Below are 16,732 nucleotides of genomic sequence, written 5' to 3'. Positions count from 1 at the left end.
CCTGCTTGTGACCTCTCTCTTTCAAATAATATCTTAAAAAAAGAGAAAGAACCCAAATTAATAAAATCATGAGTGAAAGAGGAGAGATCACAATTAACAACAAATAAATACAATTAGAATTTTATGAGCAATTATATGTCAACAAATTGGGTAATCTGGAAGAAATGGAGGCATTCCTAGAAACATATAAACTACCAAACTGAAACAGGAAGAAAACAGAAAACCTGAATGGACTCATAACCAGCAAAGAAATTGAATCAGTAAACAAACAAACAAACAAAAAATCACTCAACAAACAAGAGTCCAGGACCAGGTGACCTCCTAGTGGAATTCTACCAAACATTTAAAGAAGAAAATTAATACTGGTTCTTCTGAAGCTGTTTCAAAAAATAGAAATGGAAGGAAAACTTCCAAACTCATTCTGTGAGTCTAGCATTACCTTGATCCCAAAACCAGTCAAAGACCACACCAAAAGAATTACATACCATTTATTATTTTAAAAAAATAAAAATAAAATGAACCAAAAAACAAAGAATTACATACCAATATTGCTAATGAACATGGATGCAAAAATTCTCAACAAGATACTAGCCAATGGGATCCAGTGGTATATTAAAAGGATTATTTACCATGACCAAGTGGGATTTATTCCTGGGCTGCCAGATTTTTCTAAAATCTGCTGGTTAATCAATGTGGTGCATCACATTAGTAAAAGAAAGGACAAGAAATATGTGATATTCTCAATAGATACAGAGAAAGAATTTGACAAAATACAGCATTCTTTCTTGATAAAAAATCTCGGAAGTATAGGTATAGAAGGTACATACCTCAGTATCATAAAATCCCTATATGAAAAACCCACAGTGAATATCATCCTCAATGGGGAAAAACTGAGAGCTTTTCTCCTGAGATCAGGAACATGACAGGTATGTCTACTCTCACCACTGTTTTCAACATAGTAGTGGAAGTCCTAACCTCAGCAATCAGACAACAAAAAGAAATAAAAGGCATTTAAATTGTCAAAGAAGAAGCCAAACTCTTAATCTTCATTGATGACATGGTACTCTGCAGAAAACCCAAAAGATTCCCCACAAAAATTGCTAGAATAGATAAATAAATTCAGCAAAGTGGCAGGATATAAATAAGATTAATGCACAGAAGTCCGTTGCATTTCCATACACTAACAATGAGGCAGAAGAAAGAAATCAAGGAATTGATCTCACTTACAATGTGCCAAAAAATATAAGATACCTTGGAATAAACCAAAGAAGTAAAGGATCAGTACTCTAAAAACTATAGAACACTTATGAAAGAAATTGAGGAAGATACAAAAAATGGAAAAGCATTCTATGCTCACATATTGGAAGAACAAATATTGTTACAATGTACAACCCAGAGCAACCTACACATTCAATGCAATCCCTATCAAAATACTATCAGTATTTTTCACAGAGCTGAAACATACAACCCTAAAATTTGTATGGAACCAGAAAAGACTTTGAATAGCCAAAGTAATGTTGGAAAAGAAAACCAAAGTTGGAGGCATCACAATTCCAAACTTCATGCTATATTACAAAGCTATAGTCATTAAGACAGTATGATGCTGGTACAAAAACAGACACATAGAACAATGGAGCCGAATAGAGAGTCCAGAAATCTACCCTTAACTCGATGGCCAACTAATCTTTGACAAAGTAGGAAAGGATATCCAATGGAAAAAAGACAGTTTCTTCAACAGATGGTATTGGGGAAATTGGACAGCTACATGCAGAAGACTGAAACTGGAGCACTTTCTTACACCATACATAAATATAAACTCAAAATAGATGAAAAACCTAAATATGAAGGAAGAATCCATAAGAATCCTCAAAAAGAATACAGGCAATTTTTTAAAAAGATTTTATTTATTCATGAGACACACACACACACACACACACACACACAGAGGCAGAGACACAGGCAGAGGGAGAAGCAGGCTCCATACAGGGAGTCTGATGCAGGACTCGGTCCCTGGACTCGATCCTGGGACTCCAGGATCATGCTCTGAGCCAAAGTCAGGTGCTAAACCACTGAGCCACCCAGGGATGCGGCATGTGATCGCATGTGTGGAGATCGATGCAGGAGATCGTGCATGTGTGGCCTGGAACCGATGGATTTCTGAAGGATAACAACAATGCTGCCCAGCGCCTCTTGGATGGGATGAACTTCATGGCCCAGTCGGTGTCTGAGCTTAGCCTGGGGCCCACCAAGGCTGTGACTTCCTGGCTGACAGACCAGATTGCCCCTGCCTACTGGAGGCCCAACTCCCAGATCCTGAGCTGTAACAAATGCGCTACATCCTTTAAAGATAACGACACCAAGCATCACTGCCGGGCCTGCGGGGAGGGCTTCTGTGACAGCTGTTCATCCAAGACCCGGCCAGTGCCCGAGCGCGGCTGGGGCCCTGCGCCCGTGAGGGTGTGTGACAACTGCTATGAAGCCAGGAATGTCCAGTTAGATGTGACCGAGGCCCAGGCTGACGATGAAGGCGGGACGCTGATCGCTCGGAAGGTGGGAGAGGCTGTGCAGAGCACTTTGGGAGCCGTGGTGACAGCCATTGACATACCACTAGGGCTGGTGAAGGATGCGGCCAGGCCGGCATACTGGGTGCCCGACCACGAGATCCTGCACTGCCACAACTGCCGGAAGGAGTTCAGCATCAAGCTTTCCAAGCACCACTGCCGGGCCTGCGGACAGGGCTTCTGTGACGAGTGCTCCCATGACCGACGGGCCGTCCCCTCCCGAGGCTGGGACCATCCTGTCCGAGTCTGCTTTAACTGCAATAAAAAGCCCGGTGACCTTTAAAAAAAAAAAAAGGGGGGGGGGAACTCCTAGGTTTTTTTTTTTTTTTTTTTTGTAGTGCTTGATATTTATTGAAAAGAACGTAATTGCTTTTTTCCAGGTGGTATTGAGGAGCTGGGCTGAGTGCCTGTTTTTGTTTGTTTTTGTTTTGTTTTTAGTATTTCTGTCCAAATGCACACATCTGTTGGGACTGCTGCAGTTTTGAAAGAAAAAGGACAGCTGTGCAAAACTGGTGCATAGGAGAAAAGAAATGTCAACAATTTGGCTGCCAGGCACACTAGGCCCCTGCAGCAATCTGGTGGGGAAGGGGAGGACTCTGGGAGTAGGCAGGGAACTAACCAGGTTGAAAGACTGGCCCCTTCAGGGGCTGGTGAGCTGTCCAAATCAATGTCCAAGGACATAGAGCCAACTCAGGCATCTTCTAGGTTGGTCCTTATTTTCAAAGGCTGTGTTCTGTCGCTGGAATGTGGTGGTCGGTGGTGAAGTGGCAGCGTAGGTCTCTGGGCAGATGGAGGCCTTGCAGTCGGCAGGGCAGGGCTGTGCGTGGTCTGACCAGTTTGTAACAGGGGCCTGCCCTATAGCTGGGGCTCAGGACACAGTCCAAATCAGCAGGGGAGGGTCCTGGGGCTGGCCAGAGCGGGTGGCGGCGCGCTTCCGAGCGAGGCCCCAGCAGCAGGTAACTGGCGCAGCAGGGTGGCCCTCTCGCACACCAGCAGCCGCAGCTGCTCCATGAGCTGGCTGTTCTCCATGCTCAGGGCGCGGTGCCGCATCAGGAGCAGATTTTTAAAATCTGTTTCTCCTACTGGCATTTTTCTCTCATGAGAGCAGGAGTTGTGTTGGTCTCGTTCATTAATGTATTCATAGTACCTTACACAATGTATATGCCACATAGTAAAGGCCCTCAATAAATATTTGTTGAGTAAGTGGATTGGTGAGCATGATTAATGACTGATGAATCTCAGTAGATGAGGCAGAGAGAAATATCTAAGGTAGGTTAGTCTCAGGTTTCTGTCTTTATACATCTGTGTGGGTTGTGGTGAGGAATATGGCATGAGGAATACATTTTCAGATGTGCTAATGAGTAGTGTTTGGAGTGCCTCAAGGACACCTATTATAATGGGTATCCAGCATGAAGTTCTGGAACTTAGCAGGAGGACACTGATTGTAGCCGACTGTGGCATTATCAGCTTCAAGACAGAAGCTGGGGGCAGCCCGGGTGGCTCAGTGGTTTAGCACCACCTTCAGCCCAGGATGTGGTCCTGGAGGCCCAGGATCAAGTCCCACGTTGGGCTCCCGGCATGGAGCCTGCTTCTCCCTTGTCCTGTGTCTCTGCCTCTCTCTCTCTCTCTCTCTCTCTCTCTCTATCATGAATAAATAAATCTTTAAAAAAATAATAGTTTTAAAGTTAGCATTTGTTGTTTTCACAGGAATTCACAACGGAGAGGAATACCATCTTAGCAGTAAAAAACTTATCTTTCAATGTATATGAGGGGCAAATCACTGTTCTTCTTGGACCTAATGGGGCAGGAAAGACTACCACCATGTCGATTCTCACAGGTAAGTTTTCATGGTCACCCTAGTCACAGATACTGTGCTTCAAGTTCTGAAACTTCTGTGTACCCTCCTGACATTGATATCATTCTTATTTAAGTGATATACACAGTTTCTGATTAATTCACTGTTCCCAAGGTGCAAATCATTATAAAGTTTAAAAATTAGTATTTAGGGGGTGCGGGGCAAGATGGCAGAGGAGTGGGGTTCCCAAGTCACCTGTCCCCACCAATTTCCCTAGATAACTTTCAAATCATCCTGAAAACCTACAAATTCTACCTGATATTTAAAGAGAGAACAGGGCAGCCCCAGTGGCCCAGCAGTTTAGCACCACCTTCAGCCCAGGGTGTGATCCTGGAGACCCAGGATTGAGTCCCATGTCTGGCTCCCCACACAGAACCTGATTCTCCCTCTGCCTGCCTGTCTCTCTCTCTTTCTCTCTGTCTCTCTCTCTCTCTGTCATGAATAAATAAATCTTTAAAAAAAATAAAGAGAGAACAGCTGGAATGCCACAGAGAGAACTTGCACTTCTACCAAGTACAACTTGTTTTTAGCCACTCTGCACTGATCAAAATGACTAGCAAGAAGAACTCACCACAAAACAAAGAATCAGAAACAGTATTCTCTGCTATAGAGTTACAGAATCTGCATTACAATTCAATGTCAGAAAGCCAATTCAGAAGCACAATTATAAAGCTACTGGGCTCTGGAAAGCATAAAGGATTCAAGAGACTTCATAACTGCAGAATTTAGATCTAATCATGCCGAAATTGAAAATCAATTGAATGAGATGCAATCCAAACTGGAGGTCCTAATGACGAGAGTTAATGAGGTAGAAGAAATAGTGAGTGACATAGAAGGCAAGTTGATGGCAAGGAAGGAAGATGAGGATAAAAGAGAAAAAAGATCATTAGGAAAGGTTAAGGGAAATAAATGACAGCCTTAGAAGGAAAAATTTATGTTTAATTGGGATTCCAGAGGATGCCGAAAGGGACAGAGGACCAGAAAACATATTTGAACAAATCGTAGCTGAGAACTTCCCTAATTTGGGGAGGGAAGCAGGCATTCAGATCCAGGAGATAGAGAGATCACCCCCTAAAATAAATAAAAAAAACGTTCAACATCTCAAAATTTAACATGAAACTTGCAAATTCCAAAGATAAAGAGAAGATTCTTAAAGCAGCAACAAGAAATCCATAACCTTTATGGGGAGAAGTATTAGGATAACAGCAGACCTCTCCACAGAGACCTGGCAGGCCAGAAAGGGCTGGCAGAATATGTTCAGGGTCCTAAATGAGAAGAACCTGCAGCCAAGAATACTTTATCCAGCAAGGCTGTCATTCAGAATAGAAGAAGAGATACAGAGCTTCCAAGATAGGCAGAAGCTGAAATAATATGTGACCACCAAACCAGCTCTACAAGAAATATTAAGGGGGATCCTGCAAAAGAAAAAGGAAGTCCCAGGAAACAATCCACAAAAACAAGGACTGAATGGGTATCATGATGACACTAAATTCATATCTTTCAATAATAACTCTGAACATGAATGGGCTTAATGATCCCATCAGAAGGACACAGGGTTTCAGACTGGATAAAAAATTAAGACCCACATATTTGCTGTCTACAAGAGACTCATTTAGACATAAAGGCACCTACTGCCTGAAAATGAAAGGTTGGAGAACCATTTACCATTCAACTGGTTCTCAAATGGAAGCAGGGGTACAAACCCTCATATCAGATAAATTAAAGTTTGTCCCCAAGACTGTAGTAAGAGATGAAGAGGGACACTATATTATACTTAAAACGTCTATCCAACAAGAGGACCTAACAATCATGAATATTTATGCCCCTAATGTGGGAGTTGCCAAGTATATCAATCAATTAATAACCAAAGTTAAGACATACTTAATTATATTTCTACTGGGAGACTTCAACACGGCGTTTTCTGCAAATGACAGATCTGCTAAGCATAACATCTCCAAAGAAAGAAGAACTTTAAATGTTACACTAGACCAGATGGATTTCACAGATATTTACAGAACTTTCCATCCAAATGCAACTGAATACACATTCTTCTCAAGTGCACATGAACTTTCTCCAGAATAGAACACATACTGGGTCACAAATCAGGTCTTAACTGATACCAAAAGATTGGGATTGTCCCCTGCGTATTTTCAGTCCAAAATGCTTTGAAACTAGAACTAAATCACAGGAAGAAATTTGGAAGAAATTCAAACATGGGGAGGTAAAGCACCATCCTGCTAAAAGATGAAAGGGTCAACCACAACCAAATATTAGACAAGAATTAAACTGTGGAAGGAGCCTCGGTGTCCATTGAAAGATGAATGGATAAAGAAGATGTGATTTATGTATACAATGGAATATTACTCAGCCATTAGAAACGACAAATACCTACCATTTGCTTCGACGTGAATGGACCTGGAGGGTATTATGCTGAGTGAAATAAGTCAATCAGAGAAGGACAAACATTATATGTTCTCATTTATTTGGGGAATATAAATAATAGTGAAAGGGAATAGAAGGGAAGGGAGAAGAAATGGGTAGGAAATATCAGAAAGGGAGACAGAACGTAAAGACTCCTAACTCTGGGAAACGAACTAGGGGTGGTGGAAGGGGAGGAGGGCGGGGGTTGGGGGTGAATGGATGGCGGGCACTGAGGGGGGCACTTGACGGGATGAGCACTGCATGTTATTCTATATGTTGGCAAATTGAACACCAATATAAAATAAATTTTAAAAAAGATTCATGGAAACTAATGAAAATGAAGATATAACTATTCGAAATCTTTGGGATACAGCAAAAACAGTCTTAAGAGGGAAATACATCACAACACAAGCATCCCTCAAAAAATTGGAAAAAAACACAAATACACAAGCTAACCTTGCGCCTAAAGGAACTGGAGAAAGAACAGCAAATAAAACCTACACCCAGCAGAAGACCATTAATAAAGATTCAAGCAAAACTCAATGAAATAGAGACCAGAAGAACTGTAGAACAGATCAACAAAACCAGGAGTTGGTTCTTTGAAAGAATTAAGAAGATAGATAAACCATTAGCCAGCCTTATTAAAGACAAAAGAGAAAAGACTCAAATTAATAAAATCATAAATGTAAAAGGAGATATCACCACCAATACCAAGGAAATACAAATGATTTTAAAAACATATTATGAGCAGCTCTACGCCAATAAATTAGGCAATCTAGAAGAAATGGACACATTTCTGGAAAACCACAAACTACCAAAACTGTAACAGGAAGAAATAGAAAACCCGAACAGGCCAATAGCCAGGAAGGAAATTGAAGCAGTCATCAAAAACCTCCCAAGACACAAAAGTCCACGGCCAGATGGCTTCCCTGGGGAATTCTATCAAACATTTAAAGAAGAAACCATACCTATTCTACTAAAGCTGTTTGGAAAGATAGAAAGAGATGGAATACTTCCAAAGTCGTTCTATGAGGCCAGCATCACCTTAATTCCAAAACCAGACAAAGACTCCACCAAAAAGAATTATAGACCAATAACCCTGATGAACACAGATGCAAAAATTCTCAACAAGATACTAGCCAATAGGATCCAAGAATACATTCAGAAGATTATTCACCATGACCATTTGGGATTTATCCCTGGGATGCAAGGCTGGTTCAGCACTCATAAAGCAATCAGTGTGATTGATCTTATCAACAAGAGAAAAAACAAGAACCATAGGATCCTCTCAATAGATACAGAGAAAGCATTTGACAAAATACAACATCCATTACTGATCAAAAGTGTTCAGTGTAGGGTTAGAGGGAACATTCCTCGGCATCTTAAAAGCTATCTACAAAAAGCCCACAGCAAATATCATTCTCAGTGGGGAAACACTGGGAACCTTTCCCCTCAGATCAGGATATTAGGGATCCACTCTTACCACTGCTATTCAACATAGTATTAGAAGTCCTAGCCTCAGAAACAAAAGGCATTCAAATTGGCAAAGAGGTCAAACTCTTCCTCTTTACAGATAACATGATACTGTACATAGAAAGCCCAAAAGACTCCACCCCAAGATTGCTAGAATTCATACAGCAATTCAGCAATGTGGCAGGATACAACATCAGTGCCCAGAAGTCAGTGACATTTCTATACACTAACAATGAGACTGAAGAAAGAGAAATTAAGGAGTCAATCCCATTTACAATTGCACCCAAAAGCATAAGATACCTAGGAATAAACCTAACCAAAGAGGTAAAGGATATATACCCTAAAAACTATAGAACACTTCTGAAAGAAATTGAGGAAGACACAAAGAGATGGAAAAATATTCCATGCTCATGGATTGGCAGAATTAATATTGTGAAAATGTCAATGTTACCCAGGGCAATTTACACGTTCAATGCAATCCCTATCAAAATACCATGGACTTTCTTCCGAGAGTTAGAACAAATTATTTTAAGATTTGTGTGGAATCAGTAAAGACCCCGAATAGCCAGGAGAATTTTAAAAAAGAAAACCATATCTGGGGGCATCACAATGCCAGATTTCAGGTTGTACTACAAAGCTGTGATCATCAAGACAGTGTGGTACTGGCACAAAAACAGACACATAGATCAATGGAACAGAATAGAGAATCCAGAAGTGGACCCTCAACTTTATGGTGAACTAATATTCGACAAAGGAGAAAGACTATCCATTGGAAGGAAGACAGTCTCTTCAATAAATGGTGCTGGGAAACTTGGACATCCACATGCAGAAGATTGAAACTGGACCACTCTCTTTCACCATACACAAAGATAAACTCAAAATGGATGAAAGATCTAAATGTGAGACAAGAATCCATCAAAATCCTAGAGGAGAACACAAGCAACACCCTTTTTGAACTTGGCCACAGTAACTTCTTGCAAGATACATCCACGAAGGCAAAAGAAACAAAAGCAAAAATGAACTATTGGGACTTCATCAACATTTCTAGTTCCTTAAGGCAGAATTTGGTTATTTGATTTCAATGCAAGTGTCTGCAAAGATAAATTTTTCTCTGAGACCTGATTTCCCTGCATTCAATAAGTTATGTCATACTGTATTTACATTTTTGCTAGTCCCAGTGCATTTTCTAATTTCACTTGTAAATTCTTCTTTGAGAGTGTTGTTTAATTTTTGCATACTTATGAATTTTCCAGTTTTTTTTCTATTGTTGACTTTTATTTTCATTCCATTGTGATTGGAGAAGATACTTTGTATCACTTCAATCATTTTAAATTTAAGACTTGTTTTGTAGCCTAACATACTATCTATCTTGAAGAGCCCATGGGCATTTGAGAAGAATATGTTTTCTGCTGTGACTGGGCAGTGTTCTATATGTGTGGTTTAGGTTTAGCTGGTTTAAAGCATTAAGTCTTCTGTTCCCTAACTGATCAGATCTCTAGTTTTCTCTCATTGTTGAAAATGGGATATTAAAGTCTACAACTATATTATTGTGGATCTGTTTATTTCTCCCGTCAATTCCATTATATTTTGCTCATATATTTGGTTCCCTTTGTGAGGTACATATATGTTTACCATTGTTGTAATTTAATTTCTTCATGGGTTACTAACCTTCTTTGTCTTTTATAACAATTTTGTCTCAATATGTCTTTTGTATGTCTTATATGTCATACAATATGTCAATATGTCTTATATATCTACCCAGTTCTATTTTGTATTCTCTTTGCACAGAATTTCATGTTGTCATTTGCCACTTATGTCTAAAGTGAGTCTGTTAGAAATCATATAGGTGGATCACTTTCTATTTTGCCAAATCTGCCATTCATTTGAGAGTTAATCTAGTTCCATTTAAAATAATTACTGAAAAGGAAGGACTTTTTGCCATTTTTGTTTTTGTACATCTTTTATATTCTGATATTTCTCCATTCCTGAATTGCTTATTTTGTGATTAATTTTTTTCCTTCGGTGTACTGTTTGATTTCCTTGTGTTTCTTTTTCTGTATAAATTTTTTAATGGTTGCCCTATGGATTACAATTAACATCTTAACTTTATAACAATTTGCCTAATTCTTTTTAGTTCTATGGTTTCTGTGAGTTCTCTTGGCATATGTTAAGGCAAATTATTTAAATTCTCTCTCTAGTAAGTCCAGTGTCTGTACTTCCCCAAGGACAGTTTAACAACAAGTTAAATGATATCATAGGACACTTTGATTTAATTTACAAACTAGTTCTTTAAGGCTCAAATTTTAAGAATTGGACTGGTGGTGGGCAGTAAAGGAAAAAAGTACTTACTGTGGTGCTAAAGTATCTTTTTCTTTAGCATTTTGTCTTTAACCCTATTTTCCAGAATTTTTTTCAAAAATGTTTTTTTACTAAATTTATAGATTTAAATATTTAAAATTTTGAAAGCTATGGCATTTATTTCTATTGGTAGAATGTTTAAATTTTAGAAACAGTTATGAATTATGTGAGTACCATAATCCATCCCAAGTAGATTTCTGTTCCTTAGTTTTTGGTTTTCCACATTGCTTTATTATACCAAGATTTGCATGAATATCACAATAGCAAAGGCAGATTTATTTATTTTTGAATATTGAATTTTATTTTTTAAAATTTTTAGCTTTATTATTTTTTAAATGTGTTTTTATTGAAGTTAGATTTACCAACATATAGTATAACACCCAGTGCTCATCCCATCAAGTGCCCTCCTTAGTGCCTGTCACCCAGTTACCCCAACCCCTTCCCCACCTCCCCTTCTGCAACCCTTTGTTCATTTCCCAGAGTTAGAAGTCTCTCATGGTTTGTCTCCCTCTCTAATTGTCCCCACTCAGTTCCCCTCCTTTCCCTTATAATCCCTTTCACTATTTCTTAAATTCCACGTATGAGTAAAACCATATGATGATTTTCCTTCTCCAATTGACTTATTTTACTTAGCACAATACCCTCCAGTTCCATCCACGTCAAAGCAAATAGTGGGTATTCATCCTTTCTGATGGTTGAGTAATATTCCATGATTATATATATATATATATATATATATATATCACATTTTCTTTATCCGTTCATCTGTCGAAGGACATTGTGGCTCCTTCCATTGTTTGGCTATTGTGGATATTGCTGCTATAAACATTGGGGTACAAGTGTCCTGGTGTTTCACTATATCTGTATCTTTGGGATAAATACCCAGTAGTGCAGTTGCTGAGTTGTAGGGTAGCTTTATTTTTATTTTTTAAAGATTTTTAAAATTTGTTTATTCATAAGAGACACAGAGAGAAAGGCAGAGACACAGGCAGAGGGAGGAGAGGCAGCCATGCAGGGAGCCCGATGTGGGACTCAGTCCTGGGAATCCAGGATCACACCTGAGCCAAAGGGAGATACCCAACTGCTGAGCCACACAGGCATCCCAAGGTAGCTCTATTTTTAAATAGAGAACCCAGAAATAGGCACTCAACTCTATGGTCAACTAATATTCGACAAAGCAGGAAAGACTATCCACTGGAAAAAGGACAGTCTCTTCAATAAATGGTGCTGGGAAAATTGGACAGCCATGTGCAGAAGAATGAAACTAGACCATTCTCTTACACCATACACAAAGATAAACTCAAAATGGTTGAAAGATCTAAATGTGAGACAAGAATCCATCAAAATCCTGGAGGAGAACACAGGCAACCCCCTTTTTGAACTTGGCCACAGTTCTTGCAAGACACACCTATGAAGGCATAGGAAACAAAAGGAAAAATGAACTATTGGGACTTAATCAGGATAAAAAGCTTCTGCACAGCAAAAGAAACAGTCAACAAAACTAAAAGACAACCTACGGAATGGGAGAAGATATTTGCAAATGACACATCAGATAAAGGGTTAGTATCCAAGATCTATAAAGAACTTATTAAACTCAACACCAAAGAAACAAACAATCCAATCATGAAATGGGCAAAAGACATGAACAGAAATCTCACAGAGGAAGACACAGACATGGCCAACATGCACATGAGAAAATGAGAAAATGCTCTGCATCACTTGCCATCAGGGAGATACAAATCAAAACCACAATGAGATACCACCTCACCCCAGTGAGAATGGGGAAATTAACAAGACAGGAAACGACAAATGTTGGAGAGGATGTGGAGAAAGGGGAACCCTGTTGCACTGTTGGTGGGAATGTGAACTGGTACAGCCACTCTGGAAAACTGTGTGGAGGTTCCTCAAAGAGTTAAGAATATAGAATTGAATAATTGAATAACTGAATTTATTATAGCATTCATAATAAATGTTAGGTATTTCATCTTCAGCAGAAGAACTTTCAAAAACTTTGTTTTGATTCCATTAATTAGTTGGATGAACCAAATGGAACCAATATTACTTTTTTTATTTGAATCATTTGATGACACTGATAAATAAAAGGCATTATATAATTGCTTTAAAAGTTTCTTCTGCTCATGGGCCTGAACATTTATAGCTATTCCATCATGAGAAAGTTTGGAATAAAATGACTGAAGCTAATTTAAATTGGTATTTTAATTTCTAGATAGAAAGTCATGCCTCATGAAGGAATATGTAAACACACCTTCAGCAGCTGTAATTTTTAAATCGCTCTCGTTGGGTCAATTTTAGTAAAACAAGTATGATTTTTTAAAGCAGATTAATTTTTCACTGGCTTTCATGTGGTCAGTGGTATCCATTGGACTTCTATGGGTAATGTATATTGATAAACTTGTATGTGAATTAATCTTTAGTCCCAGCTTTCTAGAGAAATGGACATTAAGCATTTAACTTTTCATTAGTCTTATCTTTTTATCTTAGCTTACTCCAGAAAGGATTGTGCAATAAAAAGCATTGCTAAATGTGCAGGAAAGAGACTGCCCTCTTTAGAAAGGCATGCTTACAGGGTTGGGCTTTGGCTAGCATCTGAGAACTTGGATTTTGAGAGTGTTCCCACATTCCCTAATAAAAGTAGCTCACTGTACCTAAACTGCTTATGCAGACCATGTAGTTTATGCTGAACATCAGCTCTCCTTTGGGGGTCTAAAATTTTGGTATGTCCTAAGCGGAGGGTACCTTCCAATATGACCAACCCCTTAATGCTGGGCCTCTGATGGCCTTCACTGATAAAGAACATTTCCCATGACTTACTGAAACTTGTTGCTGGAGGGCATCTGGGTGGCTCAGTGAGTTAAGTGTCTGCTTTTGGCTCAGGTCATGATCCCAGGGTCCTGCTCAGTGGGGGACCCTGTTTCTCTCTCCCTCTCTGCTGCTCCTCTTGCTTGTTCTCTCTCTCTCTCTCTCTCTCTCTCTGTCTCTCTCTCAAATATAAAAAAATACTTGTTGCTGGAAGAATTAAGGGTGTCCTGTGGGACTCCACTGGATGTGTGCACCTGATTTCCCCTAGACTTTGCTATACATGCCTATATTTTCTGCTGCTTTTGCTTTGAATCCTTTTGCTATGATAAACCTTAGCCACGAGTAGAACTATATGCTGAATTCTGTGAGTATTTCTGGCTTATCAACACTGGGGGCAATCTTGGAGACCCTTGACTCACCAAATGACAAGATAAATCAATTGCATAATTATATAAAATGATAAATTACAAAGGTACCAAAGGAAAACATCTAACCTGTTCTCTGTATGGTCGAGGTGAGGACTGCTTTCCCACAATTTCTCACAAAACTTTAAGTAGACCTTACCCAATTTTCCCACTTATCCAACCTGCCACGGTTCCTGGTGATACAATTCACAGGCACAACTGGCCTATATACCAAATGTCCAGGAAGGGCAGTACTACTGAGTACTTTTCCCACCGCTAAAAAGTTCACTCTTTATAGCCTCGGTCATTTTATCCCACTTTAGTGTATCAGGGAGTGCCTGTATAATTGTCTTTATTTTTTTTTAATTAACATTTATTGGTGTTCAATTTACCAACATACAGAAAAACACCCAGTGCTCATCCCGTCAAGTGTCCACCTCAGTGCCCGTCACCCATTCCCCTCCAACACCCGCCCTCCTCCCCTTCCACCACCCCTAGTTCATTTCCCCGAGTTAGGAGTCTTTATGTTCTGTCTCCCTTCCTGATATTTCCCAACATTTCTTTTCCCTTCCTTTATATTCCCTTTCACTATTATTCATATAATTGTCTTTAAATGGATGTGTTAGTAACGTTGTATCAAGAACATTGTTACTGTTCCTCTTTCAGACCCATGCATTAAAGTGTGATAACTCTTACTTATTGTACATACTTCTCACATACCACTAGGCAAATATGCCAGAAGTCAGATATACCAAGTTAGAGGTATTCCAATCCAGCACCTGCCCCAACTTATGTTAGTATCATTAATGATGATACTTTGTTAAAAATGAAAAATCTGGGACAAATGTTAAATGGGTTAGAAGGCCTGGCAACAAGAGTAAAGGGAAACATTTAATTACCCTAAATGTAATGGACAATCTTGAATACATTTTTCCTTTCCAGAGTGCTTTTAATTTTTTTTTGTAATTTTTGTAGAGTGGGGCAGAGGGAGGAATGATATCTCAAGCAGAGTATATGCTGAGCACAGAGCCCCATGCAGGGCTCGGTCTCATGATCCCAAGATCATGACCTGAGCCAAAGTCAACTTGATTTTGGATATTTAACTGACTGAACCACCTAGGCACCCCTCAGAGTGTATTTTTTTAAAGTGGAATTATTTTTATAAAGATTTATTTACTTTAGAAAGAGAGCTTTGGGGAGGGAGAGGGAAACACAAGCAGACTCCACCCTAAGCAGGGAGAGCAGTGATCCCATGTTCCTGAGATCAGATCTAAGCTGAAACCAAGAGTCCAGCTCAACCAGCTGGGCACAGAGGTCGAACTTAAGGAGTGTTGTAACTATTTAGAATGTTATCAACTTTTTCAGCAGAAAAATGGCCCAGTTGCCATCTTTGCATAAATGTTATGCAAATATTTTAAGGCCACTATATGTGATAACATTTTCTCTTCCAACAAAATTTTAACTTCTAGAGGGTTAGGGTCCTGTGTTCTGAATTTTTCATTTGAAAAAATCAGCCATTGTGTTTATAATGCAGTGCTCAGATCATAATATGGCTCATATATGTTATCAAATGGCAGACAACAGTACTAGAATATTAGAACAGCAAATTCTTCAAAGCATTTTGTAGCACTCAAGTAATTCATATTATTTCATATTCACCAAAAACTAGAATATATAGACAAAAAATAAAGGGAAAAATTATTTCTTTCCTCATCATCAGAAAGTAACCCATTTATATTTAAGACTACTACTTCTGTAGAAGGCTCTGATAACTTTTTTTAGTAATCTTCAAGTAGACTGAAGTTTAGATGCTAATGGACAGTGTGTTGTTAGGTTCTCTCATAGAAGCTAAGCTTCTGTCATGTCCTCGGCTTAATTCCAGGTTTGACTCTTCCAACAAGTGGAAAGGTGTATATTAATGGATATGATATCTCAAAAGACATGATTCACGTCAGGAATAACTTGGGATTTTGCCCCCAGGATGACATATTGTTTGCAGAGTTGACAGTATCAGAACATCTTTATTTCTACTGTGTGGTGAGTCAAAGAGATGTTCTTTCCCCCCACTCTTCATATGCTTCAGGCAGTATGAACAAGGAACAACATCTTTACCCTAATTTAGTGGAATCTTTTTTGGCATTGTTCTTTTACCATAAAGGAAGGTGAAAGGAAGAATTGTCTCATATATAAATAGTTGTGTAAGAGAAGTTTTGATGTAAGATATATTTTAAGTATAAAGGTGGAAGTACCATGTAAACTCTGGCTTCTCTTTGTAGATAAAAGGAGTACCTCCAGAGATACGGCCCACAGAAGTTAATAAAATGCTGACTTCTTTTGGCCTGCTGGAAAAGCACGATGCAATTGCAAAGTCACTGAGTGGAGGAATGAAGCGCAAACTCTCCATAATTATAGCACTTATAGGAGGCTCCAAGGTAAAGAATGGTTAACGCGAATCCCTGCTTCAGATGGTATATGAAACTCACCTGACACAAACCTAAAAGCTGATATCAATCTAACTTTCTAAAAGGAACTTCCCAAATGGTAATCAGAGGGGATTCCCACTTTTGACCAGGTGCTGTAATGTGGTTATGGAGCTTGAAATTACTGGGGATCCCTGGATGGCTCAGTGGTTTGGCACCTGCCTTACGCTGGGGGTGTGATCCTGGAGCCCTGGGATCAAGTCCCGCATCGGGCTCCCTGCATGGAGCCTGCCTCACCCTCTGCCTTTGTCTCTGCCCCTCCTCCTCTCTCTGTATCTCTCATGAATAAATAAATAAAATCTTTTAAAAAAGAGAAATTACTATTTTGCAGAGTTCTTAATAAAATGTAGTGTAGATTAT

At 39.2% G+C, this 16,732-nt stretch overlaps 1 protein-coding gene across 1 annotated transcript; it reads left to right on the top strand.

Moving 5' to 3' along the window:
- The first annotated feature begins 2,115 nt into the window (after window positions 1-2,115).
- LOC121486377 (zinc finger FYVE domain-containing protein 1-like) lies at window positions 2,116-2,844 on the top strand. The gene has a single exon (XM_041747235.1). It carries the CDS (start codon window positions 2,116-2,118, stop codon window positions 2,842-2,844), a length of 729 nt encoding a protein of 242 aa, XP_041603169.1.
- The last annotated feature ends 13,888 nt before the right edge of the window (window positions 2,845-16,732 follow it).

Source organism: Vulpes lagopus, chromosome 3, assembly GCF_018345385.1.
Source record: "Vulpes lagopus strain Blue_001 chromosome 3, ASM1834538v1, whole genome shotgun sequence".
Lineage (NCBI taxonomy): Eukaryota > Metazoa > Chordata > Mammalia > Carnivora > Canidae > Vulpes > Vulpes lagopus.
The sequence above is the reverse complement of the archived record's forward strand: the minus strand, read 5'-3'. Positions and strand labels throughout refer to the sequence as shown.

Coding starts and splice junctions, on each gene's coding strand:
- LOC121486377 (XM_041747235.1), top strand. CDS start 2,116: ATGCAGGAGATCGTGCATGTGTGGCCTGGAACCGATGGATTTCTGAAG.